Here is a 26,441-nt window from a genome sequence, read left to right on the forward strand (position 1 = left end):
ATGACAAATCTCATCAAAATTATGTTTTAAAAGTTAAACTAGAAAAAAGTTTTCCTGAAATAACCTCTTCTTGGCCACAGTGAAAATACAATGATGGGCACCCATAGATTTGTTGGAACAATGATTTCTGACCTGTGCTTACAGAAGCCCCAGAGATTTTTCTGCTTCAGAACAACTAAATATTGGAAAGAAGAAACTATTCTGAGACACTGCTAATCTTCAAAAGAGCCAAGGGGAAGAGTTCCAAGAATCCTCCTCAATTTTTTTTTTTAAGTGAATTGAGCTGGAGCTGGTACCTGAGAGGCAGACAGGTAGAGTGGGGGGCTGCCAGAGAGCAGTGATTAACTGGTAAACTCAGCCTCAGACCAGCAGCAAGGTTAGAAAAGGAAATCTGGAACTTCCCCACTGAGAACTCAAAGGCAAGATGAAGTGATTCCAGGAAAAATTCCTCAATTCTCACTTTAGGTTCACAGAACTCCAACCAATTAAAATCAAACTCACAATCAAAGATCACCAAACACTTCATTCAGAAAAGAATTCATGGTGACTGAGAGTCAGTAGAAACAAAACCAAGGAATTAGATCCCCAAGTACTATCAGAGATCAGAAAGAATAGCTATGATATGCAGTGTAAGAAAATAATAATAAAAGGGAACAATTATAGAAACAAACTATCACTTAGAGATTAAGAATGAATAGTTTTTTTTTAATGGAACTTTTAGAAATGAAAGGTAATTACTGCAATCAAAGAATGAATAATTCTTTTGCTATAATGCAACATTTGACCTTATATCATTTTATTCAGAATTTTATAGATTTACAGTCATACATGGAAGAACTCTAAAGAATTGATAAGCAGCAGCAAACTGTAAACACTACGTGGCGCTGAGACGTGATTAAAAGAAGATGGTATGGTATCAAGACTACATGGTCAGTGTGCCACGGAGTGAACAACAAAGCATCATTAATCACTATTTTAAAGGGAAATACAGAACATTCTGAAATGCGACTTCTCAGTAAATCTAAGTTTACTGGGTATCTTTAAATAAAGCTAGTCTTAAAAGTGTCTGAGTTACACTATTTTATAAACGTCTTTGACTAGTAATAATATTTTAATAGAATCTAAATATTTACAGTCTGCTTCGATAAAAGATCCTCCATACAAAAGACGTATTTATTAAAGGAACTCCCCAAACAAAAGATACATAATTTAAGATAACACTTTGGAGTATAGAGACTAAAGAAAACACATAATCCAGAGCATTATTTCTTAAAGTTATTATTCAATACTCAATATGAAATATTCTTAAATCCTTATAGAAACCCCTTACTAATTAATGAAAAACTGCCACTGTTTTCTCAGGAATAAGAACATATTGCCAACTGTGGTGCCAGAATCTCTCTCAATTCCAACTTCTGATGCCGGCTTAACATACTACTCTTTCAACAGGCAACTCAAAATCAACTTTCACACTACTATAAATTATTTAGTTTTTTTTAAGAATCATTTTTCTTCTAAACATTTCCTTACAATGACTTTAATTTTATAGAAAAGTTCAATATTGACCTTCAACTTGATAAACAAAACCCAAAGCACTTCTTTTAATAACTTATGTAACAAAACTCTTATTTCTAAAAATTAGGCACTTGGATTTTTTTCAGTGAGCTTATTAATAAAACAAAAATTTCCTCTCCACTATTTTTTTTTTTAATCAATAGCTTATATCATGAACACACAGAAATGGCCACCCTGACACAATCATTAATGATAACACATTTCCTTGGCTGCCACTCTCAAAAGATTCTAATTAAGCTCTATCACAAGTAAAACATTTTGGGAATTCCCTGGCCGATTAGGCAGTTTTCACTGTTGGAGCACAGGTTCAATCCCTGGTAGAGAAATTAAGATCCCACAAGCCACCAAGTAAGGCCAAAAAAAAAAAAAGGTAAAACATTTTCATTATAATAGCTTTATTTATAAATAAATAGAGTATCAAAGCCATCCAAAATCAGCTAGTCAAATCTGTTTTTAATTTAAAAACATGACTCTTGACAGAGCTCTGAGTACAAACTTTATGCAGGAAAAGATCTGACTCTCCATAGGATTTTTTAAAGAGAGGAATGTTGTATTTAATATATAAAATATCCTCATCTTATAAAGGTATATGTGCAGCTTACAAAGTTGATTTAGAAACTCATTTAGAACTCAGCCTTTTTTTTTTGCAGCTTCAACTGGACTGCTTGGCACCCTCCGTCTGTTCATTAGAAAATAATTCAAATAGCTAGTGGCTTAAAATCCATTATTTGATACTAAAATGTACTAGAAATTATGTTCAACTACTGAATTGATTTTGTGTCATGTCATCTTCTTGAAGTTAAAAGATAGCTGACATTTTGGTGTTGGCATTCAACAATGCCTGCAGTTCAAATATACAAGTTTTGGCATTTAAAATAAATTTAATTTCTTTTAATTGGGTTATTTCTCTTCTACTTTAAAACCTGAAGATTGATTATACTTACATAAAGCTAAAATAAATAAACCTTAAAAAAAAAAAGCCTAACCAGAAATAAAAATATCAATTTACTACCCTGAAGAAAAATGTTTTTGTTAACGTTTCCATGTTTTCCCCAAGTCATCTTTCAAACTCTTAAAAGACTCATGTTTCTGCCTTGATTTTTTTAAGGGGGAAGGGGAGAGGAACCAGGGACTGGTTGGGGGGCGGTGGGTAGGGCACGGGGATAGGCTTGTGGATAGGCTTGCAGAGAAGTTAGAACTTCCAACTAAATGTCAAACTGAAAAGATGATCTGAAAGAGCCAAACTTTTACTATTTTAAGGAGTTAAAGATTAAATAATCAAATAAATCCTCAGTGAAATGGATATTCAATGGTATGAAGGGTATTCAGAACATGTTCTTACCTAGGCACTCTTGGATCATGCCATGTGCTCACGCCAGTCTGCGTATGTAAGAAATACACCTGACCTTGTTGTGTTGTCCTCTGTTCTGTAAAATTAAGAAACACTAATGATAAAAACATTCAGAATGTCCAAATCAAAAACAGCTATGAACACTAGGACATGAATAGGTAAAATTTCCAAATTACCAATCTATTTTATTACAAAGGAATTGCCTTACTTGTTCTGAACTCAGAACACATTTCCTCCTGGAAACAATCTTATAAATGGTGCTGAGGGTCACAGGCCAGCTATCTAAAATATGGCTCAAATATTAAACATGTTGCAATGGAAAACAGAAAACAAGACTGTCATAGTACCAATAATTAAATGAAACAAACACGAAATTATCTTTTGTTTGTCTTAAATGTAGAGACTAAGGGGAACAGAAGGGCTCAAAGGAAGAGGCCAGCCAACTCTGGGGAGATTCTCAGGGGATGTGTAGAAACTTTCAAAGAGTTAACAGGCTGGGAATGCTTTTTAAATAATTTTATATAAAAACTTGTATTTTTTTCTTTCCCTGAGAGAAGTGTAGTCTCAAGTCTACACTTGGACTCCGACTAAAGCAAAAACAATGAAATATGAGAGAGATACCCTATAGTCAAAAATAGGCAACGATGGAAAAATAATCAAGTCAGAAAGAGAAAGACTAAAGGCAAGTGTGCCTACTGGAGAGAAAAAAGTCATAGGGAAAATTAAGTCAAAGCCTTTGGGAAGAGACTGAGGAAGCCAGAAAAGAGAAGGCATCTGTGCAAGGGCTTCTCTAATGGGGTTTCTTCAATGGTGGTTTTCGGTCTTATTTATGCTTTTCAGCAACAGAACTACTTAAAAAAAAATATCTAATGAAAAATTCCAACATATGAAACAATAAAATTATTGCTAATACTTATTAGTATACATTTGTTCACAAACTTGTAATGAAAACCAATTTAAACTTTAAACTTTTAAAATTATAAATGCAAAAATGTTTAAAACTGGTTCTGCATGACAGCTGCAATAATTTCAGCCTCAGAACTCACTTTTTACTATGTTTCAGTTGTACAAAAAAATTTTTTAACTGAAATCACACAAATATAAAAGTATGACTACCCACACTCCAAGCTGCTTGCCATATAATCTCAAAGAGTAATGGCAGGCAATACTAGATTGTAATGTCTGAACATTAATAATGACTGCTAAATTTTACTAATTTTAACTTCTCATGAAATTTCATTTATTTCTTACAACAAATCTATATGGTTGGTACTAATACTTCCCCCTTTTTATGTAAGATAAAACTGGAGGCTCAGAGAGGTTAAATAATGTACCCAGAGTCAAACAACTATTAATAACATGTAGCAAAGACAGGATTTGAACCCAGGTCTGCCTGTTTTCCAAGCTCCATGCGCTAATCACTGTGCTTTAAGTTAACCTGTATGGCCTAGCATAATTAATGGGGAAAAAAAATTTTTTAATTACAGAGTTAAAATACTTTATAAAGTCAGAATGATGCATTTAAGTTTTAAAAATATTCTAGAGTAAAAATAAGTTAGATCAGGCAATTCCCATGTTGGTCACTAGGTGTCATGACCAGCCCACAGTAGTTTATCTAGAGGTTGTGAGAAGAGCAAGGGCGTAAGTAACTTGGTTAAGTTTTTAACAAGAGACTCCAGTTGAGTTCATACTACAAGAGTTCACATGTCCTCAGCTATAAGAAGACTCATATTATCTCCCACATGGAATTCTAAAATTTAGGAAATTACCTAAGATTATATTTTTACACAAACACAGAAGTGACTAAATCATTTACAATAACCCAATCACTCAGATAACCCCAAACTATAGACAGTACAAATATAATACATAAATACCATCACAAACATGCTATTTAAGTTATTTCTAAATATGTATGTTTAGAAAATTACATTACAGTTCTGACTTCAGACTGCCATTATCAAGAACACCAGCATCCCACTTTTTACAGTGCCTGTGTACAAAGCAGTCTCACGCTGTTTCATATACTCCTCACAAAACCTTTGTGAAAAGGAGAGGTATTGTTCACCTCATTTCACTGTAAAGGAGCAAAAAGGCTGAGGTTAAATGACTAACCCAAAGTCAGACTCTTGTTAGTTTTCTATCACTTCAGAGACTTATCAGAGTTGGGGGGTTTTACATTTACTTTTATTTTCATGCAGAATTCCTAAACCCAGATTAATAACTACTTTAAAGGCTGATTTTCTGGCTTTCTAAGCAAGCTTAAGTCAGTAAAACACACTTTATTTTTCCTCTGGTAGTTGTCATACCATAGCCTTCCGGTAGGTCTGGAGGAGTATGTAAATGTGTCCTGCTCATGTAATTTCTATGTCGTTGTGACCTGACTCTTCTCTCTGCCAGTCTGGGATCTGAAGACTGTCCACACGTTGCACCATTTGTTCCACTAATTGGAGTGTTCTCATCAACAAAGCAGCTAAGAGGTCTGCCGGGACTAGAATATTCAGATGCCGGTCTATCAAAAAGTAACAAGGAAATAAAAACTTACTCAACTCAGATATCACAAGTAGAGATTATAGACAATGTGTGTACTGCAGTAACAATCACTTCCAAGAAAACAGAATGATTAATACAAACATGACAACTTCAAGAAACTCTAAATAAAAGCAAACCAGAAGTCTCAAAGCACCAAAGAAACCCAGGTGATAAGCAGATTATCAATTACAGATTAAAATCACTTTGGTGGTGGTGGTTTAGTCACTTAGCCGTGTCCGACTCGTTGCGACCCCATGTACTGTAGCCCACTAGGCTTCTCTGTCCTTGGGATTCTCCAGGCAAGAAAACTGGAGTGGGTTGCCATTTCCTCCTCCAGGGGATATTCCCGACCCAGGAATCGAACCCAGGTCTCCTGCACTGTAGGCAGATTCTTTACCATCTGAGCTATAAGGGAAGCCCTTATTGATCTTAATTACACTTTATATGAAATCTACATACATTTGCAGATGTGTGTATGAGCGCCCAAAGCCCTGCTTGGCTCAGCTACAGGCCACCTCAGACTTGCACTTCCATCCTTCTCCCATGCTGCCTCTGCCGCACCAACCCTCTTCCTCCTCCTCAAGCTTGCATGGTTGTTTTACCTTCAGTGCCAGAGAGCAGCCCCTTCCTCCTATTTAGGATGATTTTTTCTCCTATTTTCTCTAGGCCAGACTCTTTTTTGTCATTCAAATCACAGTTTAAGCTTAAATGCTGCCTCTAAGAAGTCCTTCCTGACCGTCAGATCTACTCACCCAGGCATCTGATAGTACATCACCTTTCTTCCTCAGCAGAGCAGTTAATTCTGGTATTTTCCTCATCTGCAACCCTGTTTCTGCCCATCTTCTCCTACTAGAATATTTATTGAGAGAACAGAGTCTGCCTAGTTACCCACCGTATATATTCCTGTACCTGGAACAGTACTCAGCATACATTTAAGAGAAGTAGTTCAATAAATACTGAATGAATAAAGGAAAGAAGATAGTCTGTCACTTCAAAGAGCTTCCAGTCTCTTCTAGGTCAACCAAATTAAGAGGATAATCAAGAGTTAATTTTTAAACTAACATTTACAATCAACTTTATACATGTGAAAATTAAAGTCAATTTTATCAGTTAAATGAGGAAGAAAGGGACTTCACTAAAACACTGACACAAGCACAATTTTACACTGAGATATGATAAAAATAGATTCTTCTGACTTCAATATAATCCTTGGCTGGTTAATACTAGAAATAAACTCTCAAATAAGCATTTTTTTAAATGGCAACATAAGCTAGGCTTTCATCCAAGAATCACAGTGTAATAGAGAAGACTGAGTGACTCAATGAGTTAAGCAATTTAATCCCAATAAAATAAAAGTTTTCCAGTGGTCATGTATGGATGTGAGAGTTGAACTGTGAAGAAAGCTGAGCACCGAAGAATTGATGCTTTTGAACTGTGGTGTTGGAGAAGACTCTTGAGAGTCCCCTGGACTGCAAGGAGATCCAACAGTCCATCCTAAAGGACACCAGTCCTAGGTGTTCATTGGAAGGACTGATGCTGAAGCTGAAACTCCAATACTTTGGCCACCTCATGTGAACAGTTGACTCACTGGAAAAGACCCTGATGCTGGGAGGGATTGGGGGGCAGGAGGAGAAGGGGACGACAGAGGATGAGATGGCTGGATGGCATCACCAACTTGATGGATGTGAGTTTGGGTGAACTCCGAGAGTTGGTGATGGACAGGGAGGCCTGGCATGCTGTGATTCATGGGGTCGCAAAGAGTCCGACACGACTGAGCGACTGAACTGAACTGATAGCTAATGAGAAGCATTCGATGTTCTATGTCTGGGGTCATTCCTGTTCAGGGAGGGGAAAAAAAACAGTAGGAGGGGCAAAGCAAGCACTGAGTAAGTACAGGTGGCAAATAAACTTTTTTCTTATTTTGAAAAGTAAAAAAAGGAAATCCAGCCACTTATCCTATTCACTTTCAGTTACTTAGAGAGCTTTCCTTGAAGCTTTCAAAAATTACCTTGCATCCCCCTGTCTTTACACATTAAGCTCCAGGAAGGCCTTTCGGCATTATTCATTGTTATAGCACAGAGCCAAGCATACAACAATTTAGTAAATTCAATGATAGCTGTTACCACTGTCCTGAACACTTTTCATCATGTTCCCCCTTACTTGGCTAAATCTTCACATGCTTCAGGATTTTTAGTTCAGAGATTCTCCTCCTTCAGAGTTTTCCTTTCCAAGTTCTCCCATTCCCTTACCCCCGACTCTAAGTCAAGTGCCTCTCCAGATGGTCTCAGACCATCTGGTTCTTCTCTTGGTCACAGACCTTACTGGACACACTATAATCACCCCTTGACAAGACTGAATAAATGGTGATCCCTGTACACATATTTTGTTACAGCCCTTCAATAATGGACTCAAAAAATTTAAGAGTCGCAGGAGTAAGACTTATTTAATGTATTCATTTAGCTCATTTAATAAATATTTACTAAATACCATCACAGGCCATGGAGCTACAAAAACAGGATAACCTGCTAAGCAATCTTTATTAAAAATAATAAAGGCATCTGCTATAAGATCTACTGATCTAGAGCATTTTACACAAAGGAAAGAAATCTGATAAAGCTGACATACAAGCAGAGGGTGACTTCAGGAGGGTGAATAGCACAGACTCTGGAAAAAGATTCTTATGTTCTCACCGTGTTGGGCGTTCCCACTGCGTAGTTCTTGTTATGTGGTTTAGGTACTGGATTCTTCCAGAGGCAGTTCGCCTTTCTTCCCAGCTTAAATAAAAATATTGAGAGATAAAGCAGTAATAGGAAGCCAGACATGGAGTGGTTTTGGTGCAAGCCACAAGACATTTGTTGTTATGAATCAGCAATGACAAATTGAAAAAAACAATGCACAGAATATAAAAATTGTTTCAACTTATTTTACAACTGTACAATATGTCTTCTGGAATTCTGAAGCTTTTAAAATATTTATTCTGAGGAGTGACTATCTTCCATCAGCCAAACTGAGAATTTTTCAATGATGTAAACAATGCTCAATTATTAATAATTATACTAATTCTCCAGAATTTAGTGGGAGGGGAAAAAAGTCCATACTAAAAATAAAAATTACACATAATTTTAAAAAATTAAATGTAACTAGCAATGTATATAAAAATCTTTCCAAAACATTTAGGCTACCCAAACTAATTTTTTAATCTTCATATTTTTATTTTCTCTTACATATTTTCTATCAAAAGTTATTTATGAATTAAAAAAAAATTTTAAGTATAGCTGACGTACAACATTATATTAGTTTCAGGCATTCAACATAGTGATTTAACATCTCCATACACTACACAATGATCACCAGGATAAGTCTAGTAACCTTCTGTGACCAAAGTTACTACAACATGGACCATATTCCTTATGCTGTACATCACATCCCCATGACTTACTTATGACTGGAAGTTTGTACCTCCCAATCCTCTTCACCTATTTCATCCATTCCCCTCCCTCTCCCTGCCCTGGCAAAGCAATACAGAGTTTGTTCTTTGTATCTGAGTCTGTTTCATTTGTTTGTTTGCTCTGTTTTTCAGTTTCCCCATACAAGTGAAATCAGATGGTATTTGTCTTTCTCTGACTTATTTCACTTAGCATAATACTCTCTAGATCCACCTGTGTTGTTAGAAGTGACAAGATCTCATTCCTTTCTTATGGCTGAGCAATATTCTATTTTGTGTGTGTGTGTGTATACACTGCATCTTCTTTATCCATGTCTCTGTTAATGGACACACACAGGCTGCTTCCGTATCTCATCTATAATAAATAATGCTGCAACAAACAAAGGGATGCATATACCTGTTTGAATTAGTATTTTCATTTTCTTAGGATAGATACCCAGAAATGGAATAGCTGGATCATATGGTAATTCCGTTTTTAACTCTCTGAGGAACCTCCATACCATTTTCTATAATGGCTGTACCAATTTACCCTCCCATCTATGCCATACAAGGGTTCCTTTCTCTCCATAACTTCACCAACATTTGCTATTTATCAAACTAAATTTTTAAAAAGCAAAAATTTTACTTCTTCAATCTTATTAATATAACAAAAAAATTAGGTAAGTGACTACAGTAATGTTAATATGCCACAAGCCGCTGGCAAAAAAATAGAAAATAAAAAGGCACTTGCAAGTTTCTCCCCTCCGTGATTACAATTACAGTACAATGATGTGGAGCAAATTTAGAATAATTAGCCTTACACTTTTGTAACCTCTCAATATTGATTAGTTATTTCATCCTAAACTTCTCCCTCAAAAGTACCATAATTTACCTCACATCCATAAAAATTAACAGGTACATCAAGAGTCTAAAATGACCTATAAACAGACTTAAATTATAGCAATTTTTAACAGTTCACACAAAATGAGTAAACATCATAGCCTGGATTTGAAATTTCATGTGAAAATAACTTAAATCAAAATTTAAATCAATTATACATTTTAAATGGATATAACTTGTTATACATGTAAACTATACCTCACTGAAGTTAATTAAAAATACTTTGAAAATTAAAAATAAAATGGTAAGATTTCAGAACTAGTATCAAACAAAAATAGAGAACAATGATAAAAGCATAAACTTCGAATCAAGACTTAAATCTGAGTTCCAGTTGTGCCATTTTTATGTGGCCTTTGGCAAAATACATATCTTCTCTGAGTCTCAGTTCCTTAAGCCTGTAAAATGCATGAGGGTGGTACAGTAGTAATGGTAGTAGTAACAGCTAATTATTTATTAAGCACTTGCTGTATGTGAGACATTGTGCTAAGCGCGCTACATGAATGATTCCATTTCATCCTCACAAGTATTTAAGGCAAGTGCACTACCATCATTATCTGCAATATAAACCAAAGTTCACAACAGCCAAATAAATGGATTAAACTTATAAAGCTGGTAAACAGAAGGGTAAGGATTGAAACCCTAATGGTCTAACTCCAGAATCACGTGCTATGAGAATTAAATATTATGCATATCATGTAATGATAAATGATATAAAGTGCTAACACTTGTAGGCTCAATAAATGTTACTATGTTATTGTAATTACTATTACACAAATTCTGTATACCATCCCTTTAAATAGAGCAATGTCTCATTCAGTATGTATATGCCATGTTTTAAATAATTTAATCAAACAAAAAAGCTTTTGTTTTGAATACATAATATTTACAAGAGATTTATATCTGTCAAGCAATTTGATTTTTTTCCCAGTCAAAACTCTTAAGTAAAACAAATGTAACATATCTAATTTGTTCATAATTAATTCATATCTTACTTTATGAATCTGTTGTAATAAGATTCCTCACTAATTTTCTAAGTGCAAGGAAAACCAGGACTCTAGAACTGATCAGCAAATTTCTAACGTGTAAACACCAACTTACTGCTCATTATTTTAAGGCTATCACCAATGAATTTAGCTTACCCATCTGGTAAGTCATTATCAAACAAACGACTGCAGTCCACCACTTGTCCTCCTGTGCCTATTCGGTCTCTGGACTGAAGGCTCACTATTAAACAACAGAAACATCACCAAGAGTCACAGAACTAGAAAGAATTACTGCAATTTACAATACTGCTTTTTAAAAGATAGCTGGCTTATTAGCTTATTTTAATAGTTAAGAATGAACTCTAGTTTCTACTAAATTCTGCAATTTCTTCGTCCATGAGATTTTCCCCTTTAACGTTTTCTACCTTTTATCATGACTTCCCTGGTGGCTCAAACGGTAAAGCGTCTGCTTTTATCATGTTCATGGAGGAGAGTCCATGAACTCCTTTTCTTCCTATCATAATGGGGCAACACAAGTCCATGCTGCTGCTGCTGCTAAGTCACTTCAGTGGTGTCCGACTCTGTGAGACTCCGTAGATGGCAGCCTACCAGGATCCCCTGTCCCTGGAATTCTCCAGGCAAGAACACTGGAGTGGGTTGCCACTTCCTTCTCCAATGCATGAAAGTGAAATCACTCAGTCGTCTCCGACTCTTAGAGACCCCATGGACTGCAGCCCACCAGGCTCCTCCGTCCATGGGAGACTCCAGGCAAGAGTAAAGTCCACGAGTGCACTTGAAATATAATACAATGAAAGGTATATTCATGTATTTCACATTTTTGAGTTTTTAACTTCCTTTTCAATCTAAGAATGACAGGAATTATGAATAATACTGTAGTTTAGATACTTCCCTGATACCCACAATAGGGCTTTTGTTATGATGCTACTCTGCTGCTACTGCTGCTAAGTCGCTTCAGTCGTGTCCAACTCTGTGCAACCCCAGAGACAGCAGCCCACCAGGCTCCGCCGTCCCTGGGATTCTCCAGGCAAGAACACTGGAGTGGGTTGCCATTTCCTTCTTCAATGCATGAAAGGGAAAAGTGAAAGTCAAGTTGCTCAGTGTGTCCGACTCTTCGAGATCCCATGGGCTGCAGCCTACCAGGCTCCTCCGTCCATGGGATTTTCCAGGCAAGAGTACTGGAGTGGGCTCTGGCAACTCCCTAACCATGAACCTAATTCATTGCCTTCTAAATTTAAGTCTTTCAAGTACTTTCTGTAACTAAAACCTCTCTAACAGGTTCATATAACGCAATATAATGCAATTTTTTTTTTTTTAATATATTTTGGCCGTGCCATACAGCATGTGGGATCTTAAGTTTCCCAACCAGGGACTGAACCCATGCCCCTGCGTTGGAACCACGGAATCTTAACCACTGGACCGCCAGGGAAGTCCCACATACAATGCAATCATTTTATTCTAAACTCTGCTCTATAATCAAATGGTAAGATTTCAATTGCATATTTCTTTTTAAAGAAGTTTCAAAGGAGCCCATCTCAGTGTCCTATACTATTCTAGGTATCTTGATCAATCTCAATCTATCAATTCTTAAGATAAGTCTCAGGAAATTTTATATAACAGGGTCAATTCAAGATAACCTCACTAGTCCAATAAGTGCCTATGAGTAACAGAACAATTTTCCCTTTCTCCTATCAGTGCTATACTGCTATTTCTCATCCTATTTTTTTCAGTTAGTAAAAATTATTTTAAAACCATAAAGTATTAAACTGGCTTTTCTTACTCAAAAACTAGTTTGAGAAGATCTTGATTTATCTCAAAGTTTTACTGTATTTGTATATTTTTAAAAAATTCCTTCCTAAAGGATCAATAGTTCTTCACATTAGGAGCATATTTTTTACATTATTTATATTTTGTTCTTTTTTAAAAAAATTAAGTTGGCCTGGACTCTGGATCCAGTATTCAAATAATTTTACATGACTTATTTAATTCATGCCAGTACAATGAACCTACAAAAGCTACAGTTATAGTACTTTGATTTAAAATGTATTCAGAGTTTGCTGTGCTAAGTTAAGTTGCTTAGTCGTGTCAGACTTAGAGTTTAGGTCAGCTTAAATGAAACCCAAATTCATATAATTTTCAGTGCCACACTTACCTACTATCTGTCCTCTAACTGTATCATTGTCATTTGGCCCAAGTTTGCATAGATCCAACCTCTGATCTATTTCAAATCAACAACAAAAGGAAAAAAAGTAAGTTGGTATCAGAGATTCTAACATCTATAGAGTAACAGTAAATTTCTACAATCCATTGGAAATTGGACCAATCATTTCAAGAACTTTTAAGGTTTAATGATGAAACAAATGTTCAAAATTTTAACTGCACACATAATATTAATATAATGTCTCAATGGAAGTTTTGACAAACTTAGATTTCAAAAAACGTAATACATGATGCCAACAAGCAGTTATTTTTCTCCAAAAATTTCGAAACACTTTAGTCTAAATCTTAGCTTGCCGCTTAATAGTTTGGTTCTTAAGTAATTTATCCCTAAAGCTTGATTTTTTTCAGGTATAATTATAGTACTATAATTATACCATATATTAAGGATTAAATCAGATAGTTATGTAAAACTCTCAGCACAGTACCTGGCACATAAGAGTCCAAAAATGCTAGTTGTTGTCATATTTTTATCTAACCATTTCAAATAACCCCTGCCCCCACACACAACATAAATATTAATAAGAGGGCAACTATAAACTAACAAAAGGGTTTGAGTCAGTTCTGGTACTAATCGTTTAGAAGCAACTCACTTCTTCTCTCGTGTCTCATCTATAATAACAGACATGACACTGGCCTGACCAGTTACAGTAAGGAACAATGTCAACCACTGCATGTTGGTTTTACTTTGATTACGGCACTCATAACTGAATTCTTAACATGTTTCATTTCTTTTGAAAAAGTCAACAAAATAAATTTAGACCAGGAATTTTTATCAATGTTTCAGATATACAGGGGAAGTCAGGTTTCGGACCTCTGCCTCCCCCATCAAAATATAGATATACGTATATATATTTAAATTTGTATATTTAAATTTTTAAGAGCACTCGTCATCTACTTACAACCAGTGTCTTTGAGGCGGTTGATGGCATTGGAAAGAAGACGAACACAACCAAGAAATCCAGCACCTTGTTTTTTATGGATCTTCTTGTGATTCCATACACTGATCGTAACTGAATCAGACTTTCCAATATACCTAAAAAAAACCAAAATGACTGCATGAGTAACTTGGTAACTATGAGTAGTTAATATAAAAGTTTTCTAAGTTTTCTTTCCTTTTTGTTGTAGTCCAAAGTCACAAATGTTTAGAATATGGTTAGATAGCCCGAAATATGTTTGAATTCAATCTATCCACAGGACTGAATTTTTTTAAAAAAAAGCTCAAAAGTAAAGTCTAAAAAGAATTTTTAATATATTCTTTAACACATTTGCCACTTTCAGATTGAGTAACAATTTTTGTTAATAAAAGAAACTATTTTAGGAGCTAGTGTCACAGAACTCTATGGAAGTTTATGATTATTTCTTCCCAAAAACAAAAATCTTAGAAGACCTTTTATCACAGTCACATTTTAAATATATTTCAATGACATGACCTATTAGCGAATACTCAGTTCATTTTCAAGGGGCATTGTCAAGGCTGACAGACCAAAAATCTGACATACCTGTTATGTTTTAAAATGCTGTAGAACAAAAGCTGATTGTAACGCTTTTCCCCTGCTTCTTTCCTGTATGCAGGCCTTGAGCGAGCAGGACTCTTGCAGATTTCACTTCACTGCCTGCAGACAAGCAGAGCAGGGAAAAGCGTTACTACACTTGTCTGTGCATACACCTGGAAGTGTGGAGAAGCTCTACCACAGCCAATTGTTAACATGGTGTCATCCCATGCGAAAATACAGTAAAATAATTATATCAGTAGAACCCTAAATTTCAATGACTCTAAGAGGTCAAATTTTTGGTCCAGCAACCTTGACCTTAAAGTGTAATTCAGTAAAGCAGTAATATCAGAAAAATTAAAAAAAAAAAAAACCTATACCACTTAAGTAAGGACTAAATCTTTTAAATGAGTAACATGAAAGGCACACTTGAGGCCTTGGATCCAGCTGTGTTAAAGCATGCCTACCCTCCTTTTAATTACGTAAGCTAATACTTTTACATTTTTTACTTTATACTGGAGTATATTTACACTGTTGTGTTGGTTTCAGATGCACATCACAGTGAATCAGTTATACATATACTCATTCTTTTCCCATGTAGGTTATTACAATAGGTCCCTGTTGAGTATCTATTTTGTACATATCAATGTGTATATGTTTCATTATGTAAGGCAACACTTTTCAAAAATGAAGCCAATGTGAATTTCATTTCTACGGCTTGCAAATGAAAAAATCTAGACTAAAATATCATTCAGTACACGTGTATCAATTTTCAAATAAACCTAAACAGAGCTTATTCGGTAACTATATACCTCCATGACATTTAAAAATTCTAGAATCAGAATCAAGTATTAACAAGATAAATCACCCCAGACCAAATATTTAAAAAAAAAAAAAAAATCACACTAAAGTCAGTGTCCCAGCTGGCAAGCCTGATACACAGGTATGCTAAAATACCGGTTCCTTGAGGCCTTAAAGCCTACCCATCCACTGGCTTAAGCATCCTGTTGGAAGGCTGGATATCAAAGCCCAGAGAGACCCTGGGAACATATACAAAAAACAGGAAAGTTTCTGTCAGCCTGTATCCTTGAATGACTGTCTCCCTCTGAGACTCCCTGAAACAAGATTATTGTCACCAATCCCTGAAATATTCCCAAATGGTAAGCCTAATATACTCCAATGGTGATGACGAGGTTGAAACAGAAGGAGTAGCGAAAAGTGTTTAAAAGGAATGGAAAGTTAAATCAACAAGTCAATTTAAAAAAGTAAATAAATAAAAGGGATGGAAGACTTCCTGAATCCCTTCCCCAACCCAGTTCATCCTCAACCATAGCAGCACTCAGAGACAGTAGGCACAGCTGAGGGAGGAGGTGAAATTCTGTAATAAAAACAGGGTATTCAGAGAAGGGATTAATCTAGTGAATGGAGAGACCTCCTAGCATCCTCAAGTCTTTCAGATTCAAGAACCCTTTCAGATCAAGAATATAGCCCCCAGGAAGGAGAAGGAAGAATTCTGTGCAGAAAATGTCAGTTACTCCTGACTACCCTACCAAGCAGGCCAGCACTATCCATGGGCAGATAGTTTCCAATCAATATTTAAGTGCCTCTCCTTGAATATAAAAAGACAGGAACCCAAATCAAACTAACAGAAAAGAAAAAAAGGAAACCTGAGCAGAGAGAGGTTACACAAAAGAAAAAAACTACAATTATAAAACTTCTCTCATTAAAGAAGATACTGCTTCCAGGAAGTAAGAGTAAGTTATGAAAAAGAAACAATGAGAAAGCAAAATGATATTGGAAATTAAAAACTGGAGAGCAGAAATTATATTAAATAGGAATGCTTGAAAAAACGGCCCAAATATTTTGATGTGGACTTTAATTTTTTTACTAGAAGTAAACATTTTTATTATCACTTTTTTTTAATATGGGAGAAAAAAGACAGGACAACTAAATGATAATCAATTCAGGAGAGGTACCATCCAAATAACAGGAGTTCCAGAAGAGGAAAAAGAAATACAATGGAGGAGAGGGAATTATCTATAGATCATTAAATAAACAGAAAAGTTTCCTGTGACTGAAGAGTCTAAGTATCCAGATTAAAATCACAGTAAATACTGAGCACTGTATTTCAAATACACTGTAGGAGAGAGAGTCTGTGAAGTGCTCAATGAGACAGATGGAAAACTAAACAAATGGTAAAGTTAGACAGCTATTAATTTCATAAAAATAAAAAGGTGTCCAGAAAGAAAATACAATCATTGCACACCACATGACTCAGTCATGAATATTTTACATGATAATAGCATAAACAAAGAACAATATGATTTAAACAAGAAGGTTCAAATAACTATATATAGGAGGGCTGGGAGAAGGAAAGGGGCATATGGATGCTGTAGGAATGGGATGAGAGAGATCAGCTGTAAGAGCTAAATGATCTTATATGGTAAAAAAATTTTAAATAATACCTAATACTAAATAAACATATATTTACATTAAATGCTATAAATAAGCACGATACCTAAATGTAGAAAATTCTACAATGGCCAAAGTTATTGAAAACAGTTACCTTGAGAATTAGAATCAGGAATAAGAATTTTCCCATTAAAAGCCCTACAGTATCATCTGCCTTTTTAAAAATGGTACATATGCTACTATGATTAAAATAGATTTTAGAAGAAATCATCCATATAAGAAACAAAGAGAATGCCTGTGTGTGTACTCCAATGATGATTTCTGATTTTATATTTATAACTGACCTAACCAGATCAAACCAGTCAATCTTAAAGGAAATCAACCCTAAATACTCAGAAGAACTGATGCTGAAGCTGAAGCTCCAATACTTTGGGAACCTGATGCAAACAGCCAACTCACTGGAAAAGACCCTGATGCTGGGAAAGATTGAAGGCAGAAGGAGAAGAGGATGACAGAAGATGAGATGATTGGATGGCATTGCCAATGTAATGGACATGAACTTGGGCAAATTTCAGGAGATGCAAAGGGACAGGGAAGCCTGGCATGGTGCAGTCCATGGGGTTGCAAAGATTCGGACATGACTTGGCAGCTGAACAAACTGACCTAAAGTGAATTAATGCTCTATGTGACTGAAGGGGGGGCTGCACTTTACTGTGCACACGTCTCGTTCTTCATAGGCTTATTAAGGACCCCGCATCTTCACACAAGGTTTCGCATCCCTCTGTGACAATCAAATTACACCATGATCAAACTCAGATCATATTCAGTGATTCTTTTCAAAGACTATATCAAATAATATTGAGTCTATGTTTTTATTTCAAATAAACCATTTAAACCTACAGGTCATAATGCTGATTCCATTTTGGATCGAGTGTATTCTTCACAGTATCTGTAGAATGGCATTGCCCAGATCCATCAACCACCACCTTAGCAAATGGATCAGGAAGCCCTGTGGGGGGTGGGGGGAAAAAAGGGAGGGTTTAAAGAATATTTTGACAAGAAGATTAATTATATAAAGACTAACATTTGCTACAAAAGACTTATTCCATTCTTTATAACATTAAGCTACAAATGAAAAGTGGTCCATTTTAAAACTAAGATTAAAACTAATTCTACATTAAGTATCAAACCTACACTTTTTTTTTTCTTGCTCCTGTCTCGAACAATCTCACTTAAACTACCAGTCTAGAGATTATCTTACAATGTAGTCTTCATTCATCTTTACCAGCCCTTTAACCCCTGAGGGGTGAATGCTTAAAGCATACCTGGCTCTCTCAGAGCTTTCCCAAGGTCTCCCTTAGTAGCTCAGTTACAGAAAGAGCTTACTGAAGTTTTGACACGGGAACACAGGCTACCAAGAAATCAAATTAGCCATAAAGTTTTTTACTGAATAACTACCATGAGTTATGAGAAACTGAAACAAAAAATTCAACACCCTGCCTTAAAAGAGCTTCCTATCTAACTGAGAATATTAAAACACTATACATTATAAACAAAACAAAAAACCCCAAGAATAAGCAAGTTTTTGACCGTACTGATTATAAAGAAAACACTTATAATACCATGTCAGGCACTATTCTAAATGCTTTATGTATATTAAACCTCTTAATCTTCAAAATCATTCTATGGAGTGAATACTACTACTATCTCTATTTTACTGATGAGGAAACTGAGGCACAAAGGGGTTAATTAACTAGCCTAAGGTCACACAGTAGGAGGTGGAGAGCCAGGGTCTGAAGTGTAGACTCTTACACCCAGGTACACAGTCTGGTTCGTAACTTTATGCTCTTTACACTGTATCATACCTCTCATTTGCTCCCTGGTTCAACAGTGAGTACAAGAGCTCGGAAAAGCAGAACAACCTGAGTCTGAACAGTAGAGAAAGGCTCCCCACCCTACAGCCCATTTTGAGGGCATGGGATTCCTCTGGGGTTTAAAGAACAAACAAAAGGAGCAACAAGCGGGGTATAACAATACTTGAAGGGCTTTGAGCAATCTAATAAAAGCCTTTGTGCTGAAGTGTAAAAAGTAAATACCGTTGGAGAGATTAGACTGATTAGTAAGAAAGGCTTAAAAGTCAGAAAATAAAGGCTTGAAATGACTTAAATAGAAAACGGGGAGCTGTTTTAGATTTTTGAGCACTGCTATAAAAATACTGTCGCATCTGTCTACTAGTGGTATCCAGAGAAGGAAAGGTTCAAGGCACAGAGAAGCTGTTCTAACTTTCACACAGTAGGATGAGTAGAATTTTAAAATTCAGGGGAAGAAGGTAGAACTAAACAAAATGTTAGAGACCAAAACAACAATTCAGGAGTTAGACATACTGGGATAGCGCAGATTTCCCAGAGACAGCTGAAAATACTAAAATGAAATACTGGTAAGTGTTGATAATTGCAGAAACTTTGTACCTTGATAACTATGCTAATTTTTTAAGTCAAGATATTAATCTGCCAATATTCAAGGCCAGACAGAAATCATCTAGCCAGTTCCTCAATTCTATGATTCTGTGATCTAGCAACTTCAAATAAGAGAAGACTAATATTTAGCAGTATTAAGTATTCAAGAAAAACCTTGGCAAGTGAGAGTATCAATCTATTTATATATTTCTTGCAGTTTAGCACTATTCATATTAGTATTTCAATAAAACCTAAGCTTTTGTAAATGCGTCTAATGGAAGAATACTTTCCCCTCTACTTGCAATAATATTAATTTTTATAATCCATTTTATCTGGTTCTTTTGATTCTACTATCTAAACAAATAAACATATAAGTGTATGTCTCTAAGTAAAAACAAAATTTTAAAAATCACATTTCTAGCTTTCCCTTTAGATGGCCCTTAACTAGTTAAAGAATCAAGACTGAGAAAAACAACTTTTTCACACAGAAGTCAGTAGGTGTGGCTTCTAGATCCTTATTTAAGTATGAAAGTCTGAATCTCATCTTCCTATGTTCCTTTCTGTTATATAATACAAAATACAAGCTCTTCTCCCTAACAAAGAAACACCTGGGTTTCAACTTACCTGATTATATTATCCTACAAGAATTTAACATGAGAGTCAAGTTCCCCTAATGCAGTCGGAAGATAAAGTTTTCACAAGTTAGTGAGACCTCTAGTGGTAAATATAAAGTGGCTATTTTCTATATTTTAAAAAAATTTCTCAATTCTCCCCATCATTTCAGTCATATAAAATAGCTAAAACTCAGGAACTTCCTCACTACAATAATGCACTTAATGAGCTTCAAATAATGAGACAAAAATTTCCACTTAAAAGTGAGTTACTTAGCAGATAAAATAAAGCTTTGTTTTTGATTGGGGTGGGGGAGGAAAAAACATTCAACCAAACATGCTCAAGCTCAATGACTTCAATTTGGCCCTACACAGCACCTTAACAAAGTATCTTACACACAAAGATTTTATTTAAATGTTGCATAAAAGACAAAAAGAACTTGACACTAATAAAAACATTCTTTTAAAAACAAAATGAATATATTCTTTTTTGTAGCTGAGTAATATTCCATCCCCCTGGAGAAGGGAATGGCTAACCCACTCCAGTATTCTTGCCTGGAGAATTCCATGGACAGAGAACAGGTGTATCCATGGGGTCACAAAGAGTCAGACACGACTGAGTGACTTTAATATTCCATTGTATACATGTAAAGGACAAAACAATATTAAAGCAATTATCCTCCAATAAAAAAAGAGGAAAAAAAGACAATAACAACAGATACTATTAAAGAAACACAATGGATAAATGGATAGATACGTGATGAAGTTAATGACAGAATGTGGATGATGGATATTCATTGTAAAATTCTTTACATGTTCCTATGTGTTTGAAATTTTTTTCTGCCAAAATTTGGGGGGAAGCGGGGGTGTAATATTTTTAAAAGCCAGTAAGCTTGAAAATAGTTCCCAAAGATGAGTTAGCAAAACTTTTCTCAGAAAAGGTAGATTATCTCAAAGTAAAGGTAGTTATTATCTCAAATTATACAAATTACTCTACAAAAGACAACACACGGCAGTGCATTTCTTCCTATAGTTAAATATATATAATGTCGGCCTATAGTCATGCTTCATATTCAAATTTACACTTTTCATTCCACATGACTTAAATTGATCTACAAGCAGAGAGAACTATATTGCAGTATCAATGATAACAGCATTCTGATCAATATAAACACACTCTCACTCAAATTTAATTGAGAGATTTAGGAACTATCATTCAACTCTTTCTTTGAAATTGATATGGGCAACCCTCAACATATCAACACATCAAAAATAAATGTATCTGTCATAGAGGGAGGACCCTCCCAGCTTGAACCTGGGGTGCTCCGTCCCCAGCTGAGTCTCTCCTGAAGGCCTCACGAACGGGTTTCCTGTTTTCCCACCAGACCATCAAGTGTTTCTTCCAACCTGGGTTTCAAAGATAATCACAGTTTCCTCTAGTTTTCTTATCCCTGAAGCATCCTCACAACTCAAGAATTTTTATCAATTTTTACTGCTTACACCAATAAAAAGGGGAAAGATTTCCTTCTTTTTTTTCACATACAACTTATGAACAGATAAAGATCATGTAATTGATAATAATAGACTCTCAGGGGCTTACAAAGACTTAGAATAAGATTTCTCTAGATTTCCTAGGAAGACTGAGACAAAGATATCTGATGCTTTATTGGAGAAGGTGTGTCTTGGGACTCCAGAGGAAGGAAAAGAATTTGGGAAGGAAGGTAAGGAGACAAAACTGAAGACATTGTCTTTAAAACCAGAACAGTTGTCCTGGAAGTGGGGGTGGGTAGACGATGCCTTACTTCACTCCCTCTTCTCCGTGTCACCTGCCTAGCCAATCCTACTGGGCACTCTGAAGTCCCACTAGGATAAATCCGACTTCGGATCAACCTAGAGGAAGGTCAAAGGGGTACACATCAGTTTAGATCATCGGCAACAGGGAAGAGGGGGATAGTTCAGTAGCCACTGTGAAGGTAACACTAACTGGGGCAGCAAGGAGAGAGTCACTGGCCCCCCTCCTGCAACATGCTGTAGGGTAAAAAGAATATGGTACATAAATGGAAACTACTTAACCATGTCCCAAATTATCCTGTTTAACTGCTCTACCATATAAGCATACCATAATTTACACAGTTAATGTTATTTTATAAACTTTAAGGTGCTCTTCTAGGAAGACTGAAGTAATTAAAATTTTAAGTGGAATGAATTAAATATGATTTAAAATAGATCAAGAGCTTATTACTTCTTTTAATCAAACCTTGAAAATTAACTAAGTCATATATTAATTAGCATATAGCCAGTTTTTGCTGGCTGGTAGGATCTGAACTTTAAAAATCTAATGAACTTCTCTATTTCTAATTTCAAATATTTTGTCTATCAAATTTTGCTGGCTTAGACTTTTTTTTTTAACAAACAAATTATATGATTTTTACTCAAAAATTTAAAGCCAATGTGAAGTCTAATATTATAGGGTAAAGATTTTAAATATGTGTGAGGGGTACTTCCCAATCCTCCCTCACAGAACTTAATCCTAAATAAAGCCACAAAAAAATATCACAACTGATTGACAAAGAAACTGCAAACACAGTAACTAAATGTCTTTTTTGGAGCCTGAGACATTAGGAGCTTCTATGGTCAAATGAGGCAGAGCTTTCTTTCCTACACTCTGGAAATTCCAAGCAGACTGAATGACTTCACTGCCTTCCAATAACTCCTGAATGCATGGGTAAAATTTCTACAAAATGTTAGGGGGAAAGTGTTTAAAAAATACTCTCAAATCTCTTCTAGAAACCTAGTAGTATGCACACCTTCAGTATACGTTACACACACACATTTCACACAAACACGCTGGGGGCCTCAGTGGATAAAGGGAAAGGGGCTAAGGAGCACAAAATCCTCTGTAAGAAATGTGACGCCAAAAGGCTCCATCAAAGAATTCATAAAACAATAAGTATATTTCTGAACAGAGAAATCCCTAAACCAGACAATTCTGAAAATGCTTTGCAAAAAAATCTACATACAATATACAAGATTTAAAGTTAATTTACTTACGGAAAAAATCCTTTTTCACCAAGTTTTTTGCACAGAGTACTGCAAAAAAAAAAAAAAAATACATGGGAAGAATTAAAATGGTGAGATTGCACCGTCAAACATTTTGAAACACTGTGAAATACTAGTGAATAATAATTAAACACTAATTATAGCAAGGTATGAAATATGATCACAATCTTTGATTAAAGCTTAGCAAAAGACAGCTGAACCAGTGGCTGCAACTTCAGCAATGATCACCAGTAACAGGTGAGGGCAACAAAGTTTATAAATCTGGTATTCTAACAAAGAACCGATTCCTATCTTCCATCAAGATCTAGTCTCAGAGTAGCTTGATAGCAAGGGAAAAACACAGTTCTAAGGAGGAAATACATACACTGGGATTAATATACATATACTTTAAGGGTAAAATAATTCTATATTGAAGAGGATCATAAGTAAAATAAAGCTTAAATGATATAGATGACATTAAAAAAAAAATAACATCGTTATTTCTCTCCATCTAAACTCCACAGAAACACTGGCTAAATGACAAGAAAGATTGACTGTGTCTTCCAAAAACTAAAAGTTAATGTATCAAGACAGATATCCCAAATCCACATTCTCTGGATTACCCTGCATTAAATGATTACTTACATGGTGATGGCTGCACAGCCTTGTGAATAGATCAATTCTAAAATCACTGGACTGCACATGCTTTAGAGGGATGAATTTTACAGTACATGAATTACATGTCAATTTAAAAACCTCTGCTTATGCAGTCACTGAACTTCTGTAATTCAAACTTGTTATAAGTGAAGGGAAACCACCAATGTCCATATATTTATACTTTAATTTATAAAATATCTATGAATGTAATGTGTGACTAATTTCTACCCACTTCTACTGATAGTTTAAATGGTCTGTTCAATTAGTTGCGCTTATTGGAAGTTTAGTGTGTAAAAATTCACTTAACAAACCTTGGGAACAAGTCTAAATAAACGAATCACTGTGAAAAGTTCAAATAAAAATAATCTTGAAGACAGATGTCACTGACAAATGAATAAAATTATTAAGTAAGCACAAGAAACTGATTTACTAGTCAGAGTCTCTTATGCCCTGTGTTAGAAACAGTTTAAGAACATAAAAACTCAATCATGAAAACCAAGGCCATATTTCAGAATACCAAATCAGAAAGCTGACTGAGGAGAACACCTCCCACGGGACTTCCCTGGGGCCCAGCAATGAAGACTCTGCGCCTCCACTGCAGGGGCTGTGCATTCAAGCCCTGGTTGGGGACCCAAGATCCACCATGCCTTGTGGCATGGTCAAAAAAAAAAAAACTTTTTTAAAACAAGAAAACCAAGAACAGGGGTGCTGTTGTCATAGAGAACTTGGAATGTGATATGATAAAGAATTAAAAAAAAAACAAAAACTCCCTCAACTTTTGTTATCATCACATAAACTGAACAGAATACTCAGGATCTATACATACACAACACACACTGTTAAGTCGCTAGGTCTATCCAGCTCTTTTGCGATACCATGAACTGTAGCCTGCTAGGCTCTTCTATTCATGGGATTTTTCAGATTAGAATACTGGAATGGGTTGCTATTTCCTTCTCCGGGGGCTCTTCCCTACCGAGGGACTGAACACACGTCTCCGGCATTGGCAGGCAGATTCTGTACCACTGAGCCACCAGGGAAGCCCATACAGCACATATATAAATTCAAATCATAACCTGCAGTGTTGACAAGGTAGTAGTAATTTTTAAATCAGCATTCTATGATTCAAAACATAAATAACTATACATCCTACTTCAGAGAAAAAAAATACAAGGGAAGTTCTCCAACTTCTTATCACTAAGCCTACAAACACACTGTTTTAACACTCATTCTTTTTTTCTTCCTCCCACTTACCATGTTCACTCCTCTAATGGCATCCTTCCGATCGTGCTATGGATTTCATACCCAACCCATCACTTTCTCAAGAACCTGTCCCCTCATCTCCTCTAGTGATGGCCTCATCAGTATTTACTCATACACTTGCCCGTGCCTCTGCACTCCAGCCACCATCTTAACTCTTTTCTTCCATAACTGAACTACTTTAAAACAGTGTGTACACTTTGTGACTTCACTTCTTTACTACCCACTAACGCCTCAATTAACTGTAGTTTGGCTTCTCCTCTCACCATTGCCTGACACTGCTTCTCCAAAGCACTGGGGACCTAATTACTAAATCCATCCAATGGGCGCTTTTCATTCTTTATTGCACTTGCCCCTGGGGGGCATTTGCCACTACTGACTACTCCCTCTTCTGGAACCCCTCTCTACTTTTGGTTTCTGCTTAACACCAAACATAAAATTTACATCAAGCGTAATTTTTTAAAATTAAGTTATTTTTAATTGGAGGATAATTGCCTTACAATATTGTGTTGGCTTCTGCCATATATCAACATGGATCAGCCATAGGTGTACGTATGTCCCCTCCCTCTTGGATCTCCCTCCCACCTCCCAGCCCATCCCACCCCTCTCGGCTGTCACAGAGCAGCGGGTCTGAGCTCCCCGCGTCATACAGCAACTTCCCACCCGCTATCTATTTCACACGTGGCAGTGTGTATGTTTCCGTGCTCCTCTCTCAAGTCGTCCCTCCCTCTCCTTCCCCGCCTATGTCCATAAGTCTGTCCTCCATGTCTGCGTCTCTCTGCTGCCCTGCAGATACGTTCATCAGTACCAGCTTTCTGTATTCCATTTATATGCATTAACATACAATATCTATCTTTCTGACTTACTTCAATCTGTATAATAGGCTCTAGGTTCATCCACCTCATTAGAACTGAGTCAAATGCATTCCTTTTTATGGCTGAGTAATACTCCATTGTGCATATGTATCATAAACAATCCAAGTATAAAATTTACTCTAAGTCATGTTTGCCAGATCTCTTTCCTTTGCTCCATCCATGAAAGTTGAGGTTCTTCAGAGATGTCCTCACTCAGGTCCTCTTTTACTCTATAACCTAAGGAGCACAGATGTCCATCCTATAAACCTTGGAATTATATGTAAACTGTTACATGCTCAACACAATATTGGCAAACTGAATCCAACAACACATAAAAAAGATCACACACCACGATCAAGCTGAATTCATTCCACAGTCACAAGGATGGCTCAACATATGAAAATCAATCAACGTGATACACCACATCAATGAAAGACCCAAAAAAAGCCACATTATCATCTCAATGGGTGCAAAAAAACATTTGATAAAATTCAGTATCCATTCATGATAAAAACTACAGAGAAAACATATCTCAACATAAAAAAAGCTATTTATGACAAACCCACAGCCAATATAACACTCAACACTGAAAAGCAGAAAGACCTCCTGCTAAAATCTGGAACAAGACAAGGATGCCCATTCTCACCACTTCTATTCAGCCA

At 35.9% G+C, this 26,441-nt stretch overlaps 1 protein-coding gene across 1 annotated transcript in view; it reads right to left on the reverse strand.

Moving 5' to 3' along the window:
• SMURF2 (SMAD specific E3 ubiquitin protein ligase 2) overlaps positions 1 to 24,261 on the reverse strand; it is a 50,182-nt gene extending 25,921 nt beyond the window's left edge. Inside the window, exons 1-8 of the mRNA XM_015458932.3 lie at positions 23,024 to 24,261; positions 17,806 to 17,914; positions 13,903 to 14,036; positions 12,936 to 13,001; positions 10,922 to 11,006; positions 8,149 to 8,232; positions 5,236 to 5,438; positions 2,918 to 3,002 (exon numbers count right to left, since the gene is read on the reverse strand). Coding sequence (XP_015314418.1) covers positions 2,918 to 3,002; positions 5,236 to 5,438; positions 8,149 to 8,232; positions 10,922 to 11,006; positions 12,936 to 13,001; positions 13,903 to 14,036; positions 17,806 to 17,914; positions 23,024 to 23,087 — 830 coding nt within the window. The 5' untranslated portion in view covers positions 23,088 to 24,261. The remainder of the gene's footprint in view (positions 1 to 2,917; positions 3,003 to 5,235; positions 5,439 to 8,148; positions 8,233 to 10,921; positions 11,007 to 12,935; positions 13,002 to 13,902; positions 14,037 to 17,805; positions 17,915 to 23,023) is intronic.
• Between the last annotated feature and the right edge of the window lie 2,180 nt (positions 24,262 to 26,441).

This window comes from Bos taurus, chromosome 19 (assembly GCF_002263795.3).
Source record: "Bos taurus isolate L1 Dominette 01449 registration number 42190680 breed Hereford chromosome 19, ARS-UCD2.0, whole genome shotgun sequence".
Taxonomy (NCBI): domain Eukaryota; kingdom Metazoa; phylum Chordata; class Mammalia; order Artiodactyla; family Bovidae; genus Bos; species Bos taurus.